The sequence below is a fragment of the Leptosomus discolor genome, chromosome Z, assembly GCF_034619465.1.
Source record: "Leptosomus discolor isolate bLepDis1 chromosome Z, bLepDis1.hap2, whole genome shotgun sequence".
NCBI lineage: Eukaryota > Metazoa > Chordata > Aves > Leptosomiformes > Leptosomidae > Leptosomus > Leptosomus discolor.
In genome coordinates this window covers 6918779-6933566 of record NC_141419.1, presented here as the reverse complement: position 1 = coordinate 6933566, position 14788 = coordinate 6918779, and the positions used below count along the sequence as shown (strand labels likewise).

Sequence of the window (14788 nt, the reverse complement as noted above, 5' to 3'; positions counted from 1 at the left end):
TGGACACAGTTTTTCTTGAGAACGCTTATTGCACTAAAAGATAGCAAAACAAGTTGTCAGTTTTTAAAAAATAAACATGGTTACATTTCTAAAAAATAAAAGTTGATGTTGACCATATGTTCTGTAATAATTAAATTAAAGCATTATTATTACTCTAATAAATATAAAAGAAACAAAAGGAAGCTAAACTTCAAAAACACAGACATATGAAATCACATTAAGGTGTGAGAGGCAGCAAGTAAACTAGCATTTGTCTTTTTTCCAAAAAGGCCTTAGCTCTAAAGTTTCAGTTCTGGTGTTTACTACGCATAATCCCATAAAACTTGGGACAACTGATCGCACGTGAAGCTTCAACGTATTTGACTTGCCAGATAGAAAATAATTGAAACTTTTGGACTACGTAAAACAGCAGCTTTAGTAAATTCACCAGGGAGCAAGAAGAGTTTCAATCACTACTGCCTGCACGTAATACCACTAGCTTCTCTGCTTTTGGAAAGGGAACTATTGGAGCTGAGAACTCCAAAGCTGTGAAGTCAGACACAAAGGCAGCAGTTGGCTAAATTATGCTCAAATTATTGGATTAGTGTGCAAAACATCTTCCCCCCCTCAATTTTTTTCTGGCTAGTGCTGTACATTCAAATGTACTTGGATATGTTCACATTCGAATGCTTGATGGCAACACTGAGAGAAAGATTCCTCAATGCAGTGGGGTAAAAACCTAATTTTTTTTTTTTTTTTGCACACTTCCGTCCCCCAAACAATCACTGTGATTGCTCCTACAGAGGTGGTTTGCCTTTTTTTTTTTAAGTTACACCATCCGTTTTTTTATTTTATTATTATTAGGTTGTTGGTTTTTTGCAAAGATAGTTGTGCTGCCGAGCAACTTGAGGTAAAGGCATAAAAGGGTTAAACTACGAGAAATAAAAAATAAAATATGATGGCGGTGCTTCCGTGCCAAAAAAGCAGTTGGCTGGTTTCATATTGCATAATAGTGCCGTGTTCCTCGATGAAGTAAACAATCTTCCTTGTGTCAATTTAAGGGTTAGCCTCTCGCCCCTGCACAGTGTCACCTTCAGCACGGTCGGAGGCACACCCCATAAACCAACCCCACTGGAAACATACATCGTATGTGGCTTAATTGTTCAGTTCTTCCTTTCAGTGAGTATGCTCCCGTTTTATTGACTTAAGCGAAGTACATCGTGCGTAAGGTGTCTTGGTGAATTTGTACAGCCTTCGCCAGGGCCTGTGGATCTCTCCCATTGCTTTGTCCTGAAACATGGCTTCCTTCAGCACTGCAAGAAAACCAGAGAAAGACAAGCAGGGCTGTTGATCATATTAATTCAAAAAGCCACCTTCACGTCTCTTCAATGTTTAGGAGAGTGGCAATAGTAATAGACCTGGATACTGAGAAAGATCTACTTGTCTATTCACCCAGTAACCTCAGGGCTTTTGACAAATCCCTTTACCTTAGTTGATCAGTTTGTCCATCGAAAAATAATCCTGTTACAAATATATTGATGTCTTGAAGGTTATAAAACACTTCTGACATACAAAGCAGAGTTAGGCAAGTGGAAGGCACTTCACATTTGCTTCGCTCACGACTACTCTAATTCTAAAGCAAAAAACTAAACGCGTGGCTTGATTCCCTCAGACCACATCAAAGAAATAACAGAATACACCATGAAACTAAATTCTTTTAATCTGAGTGTTACTCAGAAGAATCCACCAGCCCACTCTTGTCCGATACTGAGCAGCAGCTGTCAGGAATGATAATCTTCAGACTAGTCCCAGAGGTAACAAAAATTAACTGCAAAATGAGCAGTAATTACCTACAGTCAGATGGCTTTATATGCCTGACAATGGAGCAAAGACCAACAGGGACAAAAACTTAAGCACGCATTTTCATTTACCTGTCATGTTCTTTGTCCACAAGATGGTATCGTGCTCTGAATGCTACCAAGTGAGCATAATACGCTGGTGCAGGTATAGAAACCGATCGTGTACAGCGCACGTATGTGTGGCAGAGCTGGTAAGTCAGCAGCTGAAGTTCATCTGCAGTAAAACAGTTATCATCCCACAAAACATGATAGTGTGAGGGACGGCTGGTACCCTAAGAAGAAGGGAACATCAATTCACTCATCTGGCTTTTCCATACAATCAAATCAGATTTTTAAGTTCAGAAAGGGCCAGACTGTCTAGTTTGAGCTCCTACATAAAAGCAGCCAAAGAAAATTCAGTCTCACATCAGCCCTAAATGTGTTTAAAGATGAGTAAGAAGTCTAACATTTACATTATTATGTTGCTTTAATTATCCTTGCCTGGAAAAAAAAGCCACATGCCTCCTAGAAAACCCTCAACAATCAAAACTTGCTCCCAACGTGACTAAACCACGATTATACCACCTATTAACTACCTTCAATTAAAACTGTTTCTCACTGAGACACATTCCTCAGAGAAACAACTGCTGCTTTACAGTTCCTTAGCACCCTAATTTAAAGTATGAACATGAGAAAAGGCTCCAGTATTTCAGAAGTTACCTACAAAGTTCTACACAAAAACATACACCTTCTTACTTCCACACAATGCTGCCTTTCCTGCCGGTTCAAGAATTGCATTGGCATTATGCTGAATCAGATTTTTACCCCTCACTCCTGTCAAGGTTCCTCCCAGATACCAGCTTTCACCACCAGTTCTTTAACGTTTCCTTACAGATCATTAACAGCTACTGAATACTGAGTACAGTTCTTAGGAACTCCTAGAAGTCCTCTACTAGGTGACTGACTGGCATTTACTTTGAAAGGCACTTTTGGAGTGAGCACTCCTCTTTCCTGCTGCTTTCCCCCTTTTACCACACAAAAGGTGTGATGCACTGGAGTTAAATCTTACAGCGTTACTGAATTACATCAACAGCTGTGTTTTAGCCAGGCTAGAAATTTATTATTTTTTTTAATATATATAAAGTATCGATTTAGTTGAGATGCCTTTGTGGCTTGCTATATTAACAACAACGAGCTGTAGCTACATCTGGCATTTCTGCTTCAACTTATATTGATACTATTTCTTTTCCAAGGGGCCAAAAACTAGCCTGCCCAGACCTAGTGTATAGACAGACACATAAGTGAAGAAAAGCAGCAGAAGTTTTGAACTCCTGAATAAAAAATATTTGCAATGATTGAAAACTGAACTGCCTGCACAACCTAAACAAAACTTATGACAATGTGGTTGGACATGATAAAAATTTAAAGAGTTAGATTTTTTCCATTTTTATCCCGATACAATTTTTGTCATTAAGTTGACTCTACTGTATTGCTGGCAATACCACCACATTGTTGGATTTAATTTCCACAGCTTATAATCCACCAGTCTGCATTTAGTCAGCAAATACTCAAACATTGCCTTCAGTCTTTCAAACTTTTACATTTGAAAACATGATTCAACATTAATGGCATTGTAGCTATAAATCATAAACGTAGCAAGCTTTATTTTCAGAAATAAAGTATGAAGTAGAGTGACCTCTTTAAAATAAACTTTAAAAAGCATCACTTGACATCAATGCAAGTTTTAAAGGTGTGGCAGAGGCCACCTCTTAAGCAAACAACACTATCAGTCCCGCAATAACGTGACATCTCAGACAAAACTGAACTCAATGACATTTCCCTACTAAATAACTGTTGGTAAACACAAGTGTCACGAAAGGGAGAAACCCAACATGTTCTAAACTCACATTTACTTACAAAGAAGCAATCGTACCTGTATTCCAGCATGGCTACAGAGGTAAAAATCAAACTCATATGGATGTGTAATGTCTGTATCTACAGTTGTTCCAGCTGGAATATTGCCACTTCGTCCAACCTAGAGAAAAAGTTTTGTGAAAAAGTGCAGCTAACAACTGCTTATGTGTCTCAACTGTCATTAAAAATAAAAGTTTCTATTCAACACATGTAAGGTTTCAGCAAATGAACTGCCTCAGCACTGTTTGGAAGGCGTCGATACAGTAGCCTAGGACACTTGACAAGGACACTTTACAGCACTCTACCATCTCGACCCAGAACACTGCACCTATGGCACTTTGGAACTTTCAACCTCAGAAACACAGAAGAGCTGCACATTTGTTTTTAGAATTGTCAGCATGAGTTTGGATTGACTCCCTCAGAAGAACGGAAAAGTTAAGGGTTCCATCAGTTTGTATTTTCTTCTATTGCAACTGCTGTAGACTTGGTCCTAGTTAGTCACATGAATATTAGCTACAGTTCACTGACAAAGACGAGTACCACTGTGCAACATGACAAAGCTTGATGGGGACTTTTTTTTCTTTAAATACTTGAGGTCAATGATTTCTCAATTTGGGGCCACATTTTGTGCTTGTCAATTCAACATCTTCCCTGAATGCAAAGACAATCAGACTGACAGAGAAGCCTACGTCAGTACTTTCTCCAGCAGCGTAAGTGCTCGACATCAAGCTTTTCACAGAAGGCTACTATGAGAGGGGGCAATGATTACCCTTTCTGTTCTGTCAGCACAGAACAATCGTGTATGATGTCGCTTCTGCACCACAATATAGGTTATTCCAGGCTGGTAATCTTTCTCCAAACTGATGCAGGCTTCTCTAATGGCTAGCAGTTCGTAATACAAAACCTACAAGGGAAAGAACAGAATAGTTCAGGTTTTCCTTCCATTGTATTCTACACACAACACCTAATAAATGGCTTGCAGTTGTGCAACTTTGCCACACAATTAGTAATCTCAAGAAGTTCTTAGAAACACATTGTTTCCCAAGTTCTAAGATCTCTCCTTCCCAGGCAGGAAAGAAGCTGCCACTTTTCTTACTCAACATGCTTAAGAAATTCTCTCCTTAAAAGTCTCAATTATTTTGTGGTATCTTGGTATAAATGTAAGCAACTCCAACAGTACAGCTGTTCAACTACGAGAACGGGAGTTACTGTGTAGTAACACAGTCCTTCAGGAAACCCACAAATGAACCAACCTGTCGAAACTGTCCTTCAGAGACCCCGTCCCTATAGAAGATGATACGTGTGGGCTTGAACCGTGTTGACTTGTAGAACTGGATGAGAAGCTCTCTCACCATGGAGGCTAGATCTTGGATGATTTCCTGCCGGGGTCGCTGAACTCTCACCGTGGCACAGTACCGGCTTGGATGAGCATCCATACTACCTACAACCTTCAGGAGAAGATTACACAAGTAAAGGCTTTAAGATCAAATCTATATTCCCCCCCAAAATAATAGTTAAAAAAAAAAAGGCAGCAATTTTCAAGTAAGAGATGCTTACGTTAAAACAACCACCACAGTAATATTTTTAACTGGAACTTATAGTAAGTACAGGTTTAACATCTTTTGAAAAGAGGTATAAAACTTGTCCTCCAAGCACCCCAAAACACATCCGCAGAATTTATCTGTCTTGGGAGTCTTCCCCTCTGTTGACAGCACACTAATGCATATTCTTGTAGTCCAGACACAGACATTTTTTCTTTGAAGTTTTCTCACCTTTTACCCCGAGAAACACTGCAGTTTGCCTTAATTACTTTAAACAAGGACACAGTTTCTGTAACTGCAATTAATGCCATGTAAAATACCGAGGGGACAAAATAGGAAGGGACTGACCAAGCGTCCAGCCACCACCTTGATCTCCTGGACTGTACCAATACAAAAGGCAAGAGTATAAAAAACATTTCTGCCAAACCAGGCCATTAACTTTTTCTCCTTTAAAAATACAAAAATGTTACTAACATCACAAGCTGCATTATTTCCTTTAGAATAGTTATGCAAAAACGTATTATTTAACATGACTGCCATTTTACCTTGGTTGAGAAATAAAAAAGGTAAGAAAACAGTCTGAAGTGTCAAGCAAGTGTTTTTCATTTAAAGACATGATTTTTTAATAACACTGGAAATGTGTACAAAGAACCGGCGTAAGCCCTGGAAGAATGCATTTACTATTCTAACATCTACCTAAAATGAAAAGACAGCGCTAATTCAACAACACTTACAGCAGCTATGGAAGGCTTCTTTCCATCTCCAGCAGGAGGGTGAGTGACATCGGCTCCCAAAAAGATCACTGGCTGCTGGAACACAGAAGGTCTTCAAAAAGAAAAAAGTGCTAAGTCACACTTGCAGATGAACAGTTGGCACAAGGTTATTGCTCAACATGGGGTTTTGTTTCCATTTCAGCTAAGCCGCACAGAGAAGCCTTCTTATCAGGTACTCTGGCCAAGCCTAAACAACGCAAACTTTGTGCGCAAGATGTGAACCTGGAAACCACCAGAGCAGTCATTCCAAAAGACACGGCCATTTAACTGTGGCGTGACTCTCGTGGAGACAAGCCATAGAGCTCCACCGGAGCAGTACAGACAGCTTCTTACAGGAGCCACCATTCCGCAGGCTGATTACACCAGTGCTTAGAGGGCAGCTGAGCGCCCCTTCGGTACCGCATCCGCCACGCGATAGATGGCCGGGTGCAGTAGCACACGCATTATTCCGGCTTACAGGATTTAAGCCACAGGATGGTCTCCCAGTGCCTTTAAAATATTCTTCCACACACCATTGTTTCACATTTAAACTTCGATTCCAAGCACTCAGGAAGCCTCGGGAAAGAATTCTTAAAACTTGCACTCCACAAGTTTTTCTAGCTTGCTACCTTGCGTTACACTTATTTCCACTCAAAGAACAGATACGCTCTAGTAAAGGCTAGAGTCAATCCGAATTTCTGCTCTTCAGGACCAAAAGCTATTCTGCCTCTCCAGAACGATCCATGTGAGAAAGATGGGAGCACACATGGGCTGGACTTAAAACCTTCTCATGGAAGGCATGAAAGCAGCTGGAGTACACATTCAAACGCAGAACAGAGAATAGCCATGCAAAGAACAAGCGTGAGCCGAATTACTCAGCCTATTATAGCGAGAGAAGATGCCTCTAGTATTCTTCTACCCTTATTAAAAGCACATGGATATGTCCAACAGTTACATTCTGCAATGTGTTGTATGCTCTTACACATGCAAAATCTTCTGATCAATAGTTCAACATCTCTAGAGCTGCAGTTTCTCTTCAAATTTTTGATACTGATCAAACATTTGAAAAGAACCTTGGCTTAAGACATAACTCACAGGCCAACAACCACTCAGAGCCCATGCTAGAAAAAAACTGAATTCTACCTCAAATATCAAATATTATTACCAGAAGAATTAAAACTTGGCCAAGTTTAAGTTTTAGGTGCTCAGCAGCAACCGTAACCACATCTGTTAAAACAAAACCCAAATCAGTTTCCACAAAGAGCCTTACCGTTGATGAGGTACAAGGATGTTGTTGATTCCTCCCAGTTTAACGTTGATCTTCAGGCACAGATTTGATAGGGTCTGTGGAGACGTTTTAATGACGTTCTTGACTTGAACACACTGCGTGGCCATTCCCAACAGTGTATCTCCCACACGCTTCACCTCCGCTGAGAAGTAAATATTAGGATTTAACCTGAGTCCATTTGAAATTAGTGCTGTATTTTGATCTTGGCTTAAAGCAGAATAATTTAAACATACATACTCTGCAAAATAACTTCCAACTTATCTGCATGCTCAGACCAGCTTCCAATTAATTTTATCTTCAGACACAAAACATTGGTTTCTAATGTCTAAAGAACAGTCCTGAAGAGTTTTCTAACACATGCTGGGCAGCAAATTTCTCAGAATGATCCTTGACCAAACAGGTAAAGACAAAGGTACTCCCTTACCGTACACCGGCGTTTTCCCTGGCAGGATGACAATGATGAGCTGAAGCCCTGAATAGGTGTTCTTGAGGTGTCGAAACATGGGCTCCACGCTGTCTGCACCCTGGGCGTATTTGCAGAAACAGGGCTGGCCCTGGATCGGCATCCCTGCGTCCTTGGAGATCTTGCGCAGCTGATCTGTGAAACCCCTAAAGATGAGAAGGTTTTTTAATGATTTTTCACAGTAGCAATAGCACAGAACCACCAGAGCAGAAGGGGACAGAACAACTGTGGTACTCAAATGCAGATGATTCCAAGTAGCTTTTAAAGCAGCACATTATGTGGAGGCTGTACAGCTTTGAGATACCATAGGTAGAACAGAGGAAAAAAAAAAAAGAAGTTGAGAGACCTGTAGTACTTCATTCAAGATGCTAATAGGAACCATAGACAAAGCAGCAGTGTCACAAGACCAAAACCCCACAGCGTACCCAGGCACAGTGTTTTGACTGCAGCTTCCAGGAAGGAAGCAAACCAGCTTGCATTCTCTCTAACATCTTAGATGATAAAAACCAGGTAAAATGCTCATTACAAGTCCAATATTCACATTTTCACCAAGATGGCTTCATTAAAAGAACAGTCCAAAGCCTGAACCATGACATGCCTTACTTCAGTATTTCTTCTCTGCACTGCCTCTGTGTTGCAAAGCAAGCTATAGCCCACATTTTGATCTCAACACCAGTGTGAAACTGCTTCCCTCGCATGTCCCATACTCCATGACTTGGGGTTGCCACTGTTCGATTCTGTGGAAAGAAAACCAACAGATATTCAAGTGACTGAAGGAAAAAAAGCCTATCCTATTTTCAGTTTCAGGATAACAAAAAAAAAATTTACCATTCAAACTCTGATCCCTGTATTGCACAATGCAACTGAACTGACTAAAATAGTCAACGTGCACGGGAAATCACTCTTTGAAACAGAAACAAAAGAAAAAGCAAAAACCTCACCCGTCCTCCATACTGCAACATCGGAGCGGGGAGTACGCGGCCTGTCACATGGGCCATCTCATCCCGGACTTTGAACTGGAACTCTTGAACAAATGGATCTGCATCATAATTTGCACTTCTCACCTAGAAGAAGAGTTTTTCCATGTTACAGAAGGGTCTAATTGTAATTCACATAACAAACAAAAGACTAACGGAAATGCTGCCGAAGTGTTCCGAAACAATTCCCCTTGCCACTGAAAAAGGCTCAGATTTAATTGCCCAACACTATCAACCTATCCCCAGTGAAAACAGTAATACCACAAGATACATTGGATGAGACTTTTTTTGTTGTTGTTCCCTTAGGTACTCAAATGCCCATTTGTAGTACGCCCATTGAAAAGCATTTTGTTCACTCACAGGATAGATCAAAAAACATTCTCCTTTAGAGACAAGCAAACACAAGATTAAACAAATTAATTCATTTTATTACTGCACATTCATGTCTTCTGTATTCTCTAGAACAACCTTATTTTAATTGAAAAATTTTGGCTAACTTGTCAGCTCAAAAACCAGTCTGTTTCAAAAAAGAGCTATCTGCTTATAAGAGTATTCAACTACAAATATTCAAGTTCTAGAATATTTCAAGTCAGAAAAAACACTGATGTTTTGAGTGTCTGGATTCAGCACCAAGAAAAAGATATTGGAGTTAGCAGGTGAAAACATCCAGTGTGTACTAAAGAAAGGGGTCAAATCTTTCAAGTACAAGATTGAGGTTCGGGAGACCTAGAATCATTCTTCTACCCTGCTATAGATTCCTTGTTCAATTATGGATGAACCAAGTTGTTCCAGTTTGCTTTCAGTGCCTATTCCAGTTAAGTAGAGTGGTGCTACCATCTTCAAACTACTAACAGAAAAAAATGGGAAATTTTCAAGACCAAGTCTTTGGAGTCTAGCTCACGATTTTATAAGTATTTAGCACTGCTACAAATATAAGCATCCTATAATAACAACCAAAAAAAAGTATGGTGTTCCAATATCAACAGGAATCAAGGAAAATAAAAGCACCTAGGGGAAAAAAAAAAAAAAAAAAAATCTTACTTTCATGAGTTTGGGTACTAAAACCCAAGTCCATTTCACAAACTTGTTCAAAAACTGTGAGGGCCCCATACAGCAAAAGACTGAACTGTTAGTCCTGAGCAGTTCCAGTTCCTACTTGGAACTAATTGTAAAGATTATAACCACACTGCCGGACTCATGCTACTGTTGCAAGCAATTTTAACTAATTCCTATTTAAAAAAGTAGTTAAAACCTATGAAGTTAAAAGGCTAGAAGGAAGGAATGGAAAGACTAGGTTGATTGTGTGAGAAGTTTTTGCATTAATGTGATCTGATCCAGTGTCATTCAGTGAGTAGTATCACACCGAACGGAAATTAAAGAACTAACCAATCTGCTAATTTCCTCTTGTCTATCTGGAGCAGATCTCGCTGTGGCCTTTATCATAGTCGATGTCTGATTGTCCGTTAGCTTCTTGATACACCGCTGGCCAGCCACTATGTTACAGACCTCCGAGGAAAATCAGAAGCGTCAGTACACAACAGCAGCACTTAGGTCCCAACACACCGTACAGACACACAACGCCACGCTATCCCCGTAAACCACACCCCCAATGTGTTTAAGCAACTGCATATTCTTTCTCATAGTTCTAAACCTTAAAGCGCTTTTAAAAATGTAGATAGTCTTCAGTGAAATAAAAGAATAACAAACGTGTAAATACGTAAACATGCCTGCACTGCAAAGCGCACTGCGTGTCACTCTGCAAAATGATACAGCCTACCAATAACAAGCTGATTTATCAGAACAAGTTCATTACTTCTAAAGGCAGGTAGGTGTGTTTCTGTTCTTGTCCCACTTGTAGGCAAGGAAGATGAGGGTATTTCAGCTGGAGGTTGTATTTCTCTCTGAAATACTGTGCTACTGTTCTCTCCACAGTCTGGCCATTTTCTAACTGTAAAGGAAAGCTGGAGAGACACATATTTTAATAAAATGTACAGACGTCTTTGTTGGCAAGTATCAACATCCCCAAAACTACTGAAATACTAGGTCCTGTTATACAGTCAGCGTTAAGGTATCACACATTTTATGCTCTGACAAAAAGCATCTTACGTTTGATGACTTGCAGGCCGTCTTGTTACATTACAAACACGGTATTTCCTTCTCATCGTCCCACAGTGAGTCACTTCTACTTTCAGACCTGCACAAAAGTACCAAAACCCTAGATGATGTCACAACCACACAAAAATCTGCACGGGAGACACAAGGTTTCTTGTAATAGAACATGTTCTAATCCAACAGCTTTGATGGTGGTCAGCGTCAAACAGCACTACATAAATTATTATTCTTTAAATGTTTTGCTTTCATTATAATTTGAATTCTGACTAATCAAGTATTATCCTTAAAACCAAATCATAATGTATAATATTTAATGTTCGATGTCATCTGAATTTGTTGTCACAGTCTCATTTACCAGGCATGTGACTAGCCTCAGACACAGACGACTGTTTTCACCATATTCTTTTGTTCTCATTCGGTGCTGTATCTCTGTTAAAGCTAGCAGTTCCAATAATTGAAATTAAAAGGGCAAAAACCAGATTTCTACCTTATTGTTCATTCTTCCCCCTAGCTTTGTGTCCACATTCGGCCTGTCGTTGTCTTTACTTTCACTGACCAAGTTTAATGTTAGATTCTGAGCAGCTGAAGAGCTCATCTAAAAGCACCCAGCCTACACACCGGAGGCTGACCAGACTTGCCTCTATCCACCATAAAATGATAGCAACAGTGGCAGCTTGAGGAGGCTCTCAGTGGCTATTTCTGTTACCTGTGCCCGCACTGTCTGTACCGTACACAGAGTAGACTAAATGTCTGCTGGAAGTACCGAGCTTATCACACAAGTGCTGCACAGCATCGGCACGCTGTTCTGTCTCTCCCTAGCTGAAGAAAAGGCAGTTGAAAACAGAGCCTTGTTACCCAAAAGATTCAACCTACGGGCTGAGCGTTGGGTTCTGGGTTGTAAGCAATTGCACTGTGCATCACTTGCTTCGTATACATATTCTGAGTATTATTGTTATTATTATTCTCCTCTCCCTGTGTTGTCCTATTAAACTGTTCTTATCTCAACCCACGAGGTTTTACCTTTTTCTTCTGATTCTCCTCCCCATATCCCAGCGGGGCAGGGAGGAGTGAGCAAGCAGCCACGTGGTGGTTAGCTGCCAGCTGGGCTTAAACCACAACAAGCATTAAGAGAAAATACAAGAAAAGAAACCACGAAGCACTGTGGCCAAGCAGAAAAGGGTTGTGAATAGAGAGCTATCTGGAACCCATTCCCTGCTTTGTCATTCATCTGCTGTGACACTGCAGAAGGCACTGCCCTCCCATGGAGCTGCTCACAGACTGCCAGTTCTTTTATGCAGGGTTTGTTTCACTATATGTGATCACAACATCTGGCTGGAGTTCCCATATGCTACAGTACTAAAAATAAATATTGACAGCTAAGGTAACCTTTTGGTATTTTCTGACTAGTATAACAACGTGCCTTGGGCATCCGAGATCAAGCAGACACCGCTTCTCATTCTCCAGTTGCCTGTCTTCCAGAATGAAGACAGACAGGCAGATGTAAACAGGAGGCACGTTAGGACTAGTACAAAAGAATTTCTTTAAGGTTTTCTTTCCCCACTAATGACTATTCTATCAACACAGTAGTTTATGACTATGGTTCAGATTTATTTTTTCACTGTCCGGCATTTCAATACAGTCTAATCTTGCATCAAGTAACACAAGCGTTTAAGAGCAGAGCTTTGAAGAGTCAAGCTCTTTCAAGGCTTCTCTCTGCAAATTCCACTGGAACGAAAGGGTATGGGAAAATGCAAAGTGAAGTAGCACATAGGGAGTGAAACTACTCAAACCAGCAGCTTGTGCAACTCCTTTGGAATGGAATTTGGCCTTCAGCTGCAAGTTAGCAAGTGGTTCTTGTTTCTCCACAAGGCAATCAATTGGAAGTCACTGCAAGAGCATACTTTCGGAGAGTCAGTGATGTTGGCTTTGAAATCAATTTTCACTTTGCTTCACCATTTAAACAGCAGGATACCTACAGCACAATACCACTACGGCCTCAGCAACCCTTGCTTAGGAGAGGTTAGCCACCCAGCAAGGCAACAGCCACTCCCTTCTATCCAGGCAATAAACAACACACCTTCCCCTTCCCTCTTTAAGCCACTGGGAACACACCTAATTTTTCATCTGTCATTTCTGTAGAGCTGCATTGTTTCATTAAGGGCTAGAACTACAAGCAGGGCATACTGCAATTCTCCCGGCAACTCCAGAGCCCTTCCAATGCATGCCAACCAGAAGGTTTCCAGTTCAAACAAGCCCCTTCGAATTAGCTCGATTGCACTACTTGGGACAGACACATCTCTACTCACCCTTTATCTCTTTGGTGAATTTTACCCGATGAGAATCAGTCAGAGGTCTTGGTTGTTCATCAATATTATGAATGTCAAGAACTTCACACATAAACTGAATTACAGGTTGTGCTTTGTAGAAGGCAGTGGCAGAAACTGAAAAGAACAAAATGTGAAGCGTAAAAAAACCCAAGCCAGAATGTTGTGCGGCAGCGTATAAATCAACGCTTTTTAAAATTCCACGGAACCCTCAAGGAAGTGTTGTGCTGCACACATTTTTTAAAAATAGCTTAGCAAGGCTTGCCACAATTAAGTATACAAATGCCAGCACAGAGCCCACAGTGACACATCAGTCTCCAGCATAGTCATCCTGCAACTACTTTGCATTTCAGGGTTTTGAAAGGGTCTTTCCCCAGATAACATTTATTTCTAGAGAACTGTAATGTCCCCAAGAGACATTCTCCTTCAACTCTACATGGAGCTGCAAGCAGAGAGACAGTATTAATATACCTCTACTGAAAACTTTTTAACATGAAAAGCTAACATTATTCAATATGCAATATAATTTTGTCAATGACTCAATCCGCTCAGTTACTGAAACAACGTTTGGTACAAACACGAGCACTATTTTGACCACACACAAATCATGCTAGTGTAGCGGTGCGTGCAACCCTTGATCTACCAAAATCTCCTACCCTCCCTGCACACTAATGACACAATCACATTAAGGGACAATATACTGGTTTTAAACAGGACAGCTGACTCATTCCATGGAAGGAAGACCATCTGCTCGGCAAAGTTCTAAGCAGCTGAAACACCTTTTAGTAAGAAGAGTGAGGTGGCACTAGCTACAGCTCGAACACAAGCAAACTATTGCATACATCCAAAACTTTAAATGGCCACAACAGAAAAGAAATACTTAACAAGCATTTTATTAGTTTTCCAGATCTTGTGTACCAAAACCACCACATCTCTGTGCTAATACAACGAAACATTCTTCAGACATGCGTCACTTTAGCAGGCTGCCAACTTCACATGACGCACCCCGGCCAACACCTCCGGACGTCGACGACTGAATGAACACAAATAGCTGACACCCCCCGCGACTGGCAGCGCGCCGTTTGTCTCCCACAGCAACACAAGCGACACAGACAGCAACAGATTTTGGCTGCTGTTTGAAACGTAATTTTACAAGAACAAACCCATCTGAAGTCACATCAGTATTATCCACAATTTAGGTAAACCAGAACACATGCACTTGCAAATTCTCATCGTGAAAGTTCAGTATTATCTGCCACATTTTATTATGCTCCAAGACAGACGCTAAGCACAACCTGACTTGGAGTGCTCAGCCTAGCGCAAAAAGGACAGACTCTTTACCTCGGGTTTATAAAGCATTTCAAACACAGCGAGAACAGAATGTGAATTAGAGAAAACTTTAGGCAGCACCTGCATCTCAAACACTGACATTTTTCAATAGAGGTTTAACAACTAAATAGGCCTGGAGTGCTTACAGCACCAACGATCCAACACAGGCACCAGTTGATCTCAGATGCATTCATTTGGGACTCCATAAAGTGGTGCAAAGCAGATCTGGTTTTGCATAAGAAAGCCCATCTCAATTAGCCCTGTTCACAAA

At 40.7% G+C, this 14788-nt stretch overlaps 1 protein-coding gene across 1 annotated transcript in view; it reads right to left on the bottom strand.

The window, feature by feature from the left end:
- Positions 1 to 794: 794 nt before the first annotated feature.
- The window catches only part of LOC104347677 (argonaute RISC catalytic component 3), a 30339-nt gene continuing 16345 nt past the window's right edge, over positions 795 to 14788 (bottom strand). Inside the window, exons 6-19 of the mRNA XM_086479773.1 lie at positions 13171 to 13305; positions 10859 to 10946; positions 10566 to 10713; positions 10139 to 10258; positions 8717 to 8839; positions 8379 to 8512; positions 7737 to 7921; positions 7295 to 7454; positions 6007 to 6097; positions 4985 to 5179; positions 4501 to 4635; positions 3751 to 3852; positions 1911 to 2110; positions 795 to 1292 (exon numbers count right to left, since the gene is read on the bottom strand). Of these exons, the coding sequence (XP_086335899.1) occupies positions 1184 to 1292; positions 1911 to 2110; positions 3751 to 3852; positions 4501 to 4635; positions 4985 to 5179; positions 6007 to 6097; positions 7295 to 7454; positions 7737 to 7921; positions 8379 to 8512; positions 8717 to 8839; positions 10139 to 10258; positions 10566 to 10713; positions 10859 to 10946; positions 13171 to 13305 (1925 nt within the window). The 3' untranslated portion in view covers positions 795 to 1183. The remainder of the gene's footprint in view (positions 1293 to 1910; positions 2111 to 3750; positions 3853 to 4500; positions 4636 to 4984; positions 5180 to 6006; positions 6098 to 7294; positions 7455 to 7736; positions 7922 to 8378; positions 8513 to 8716; positions 8840 to 10138; positions 10259 to 10565; positions 10714 to 10858; positions 10947 to 13170; positions 13306 to 14788) is intronic.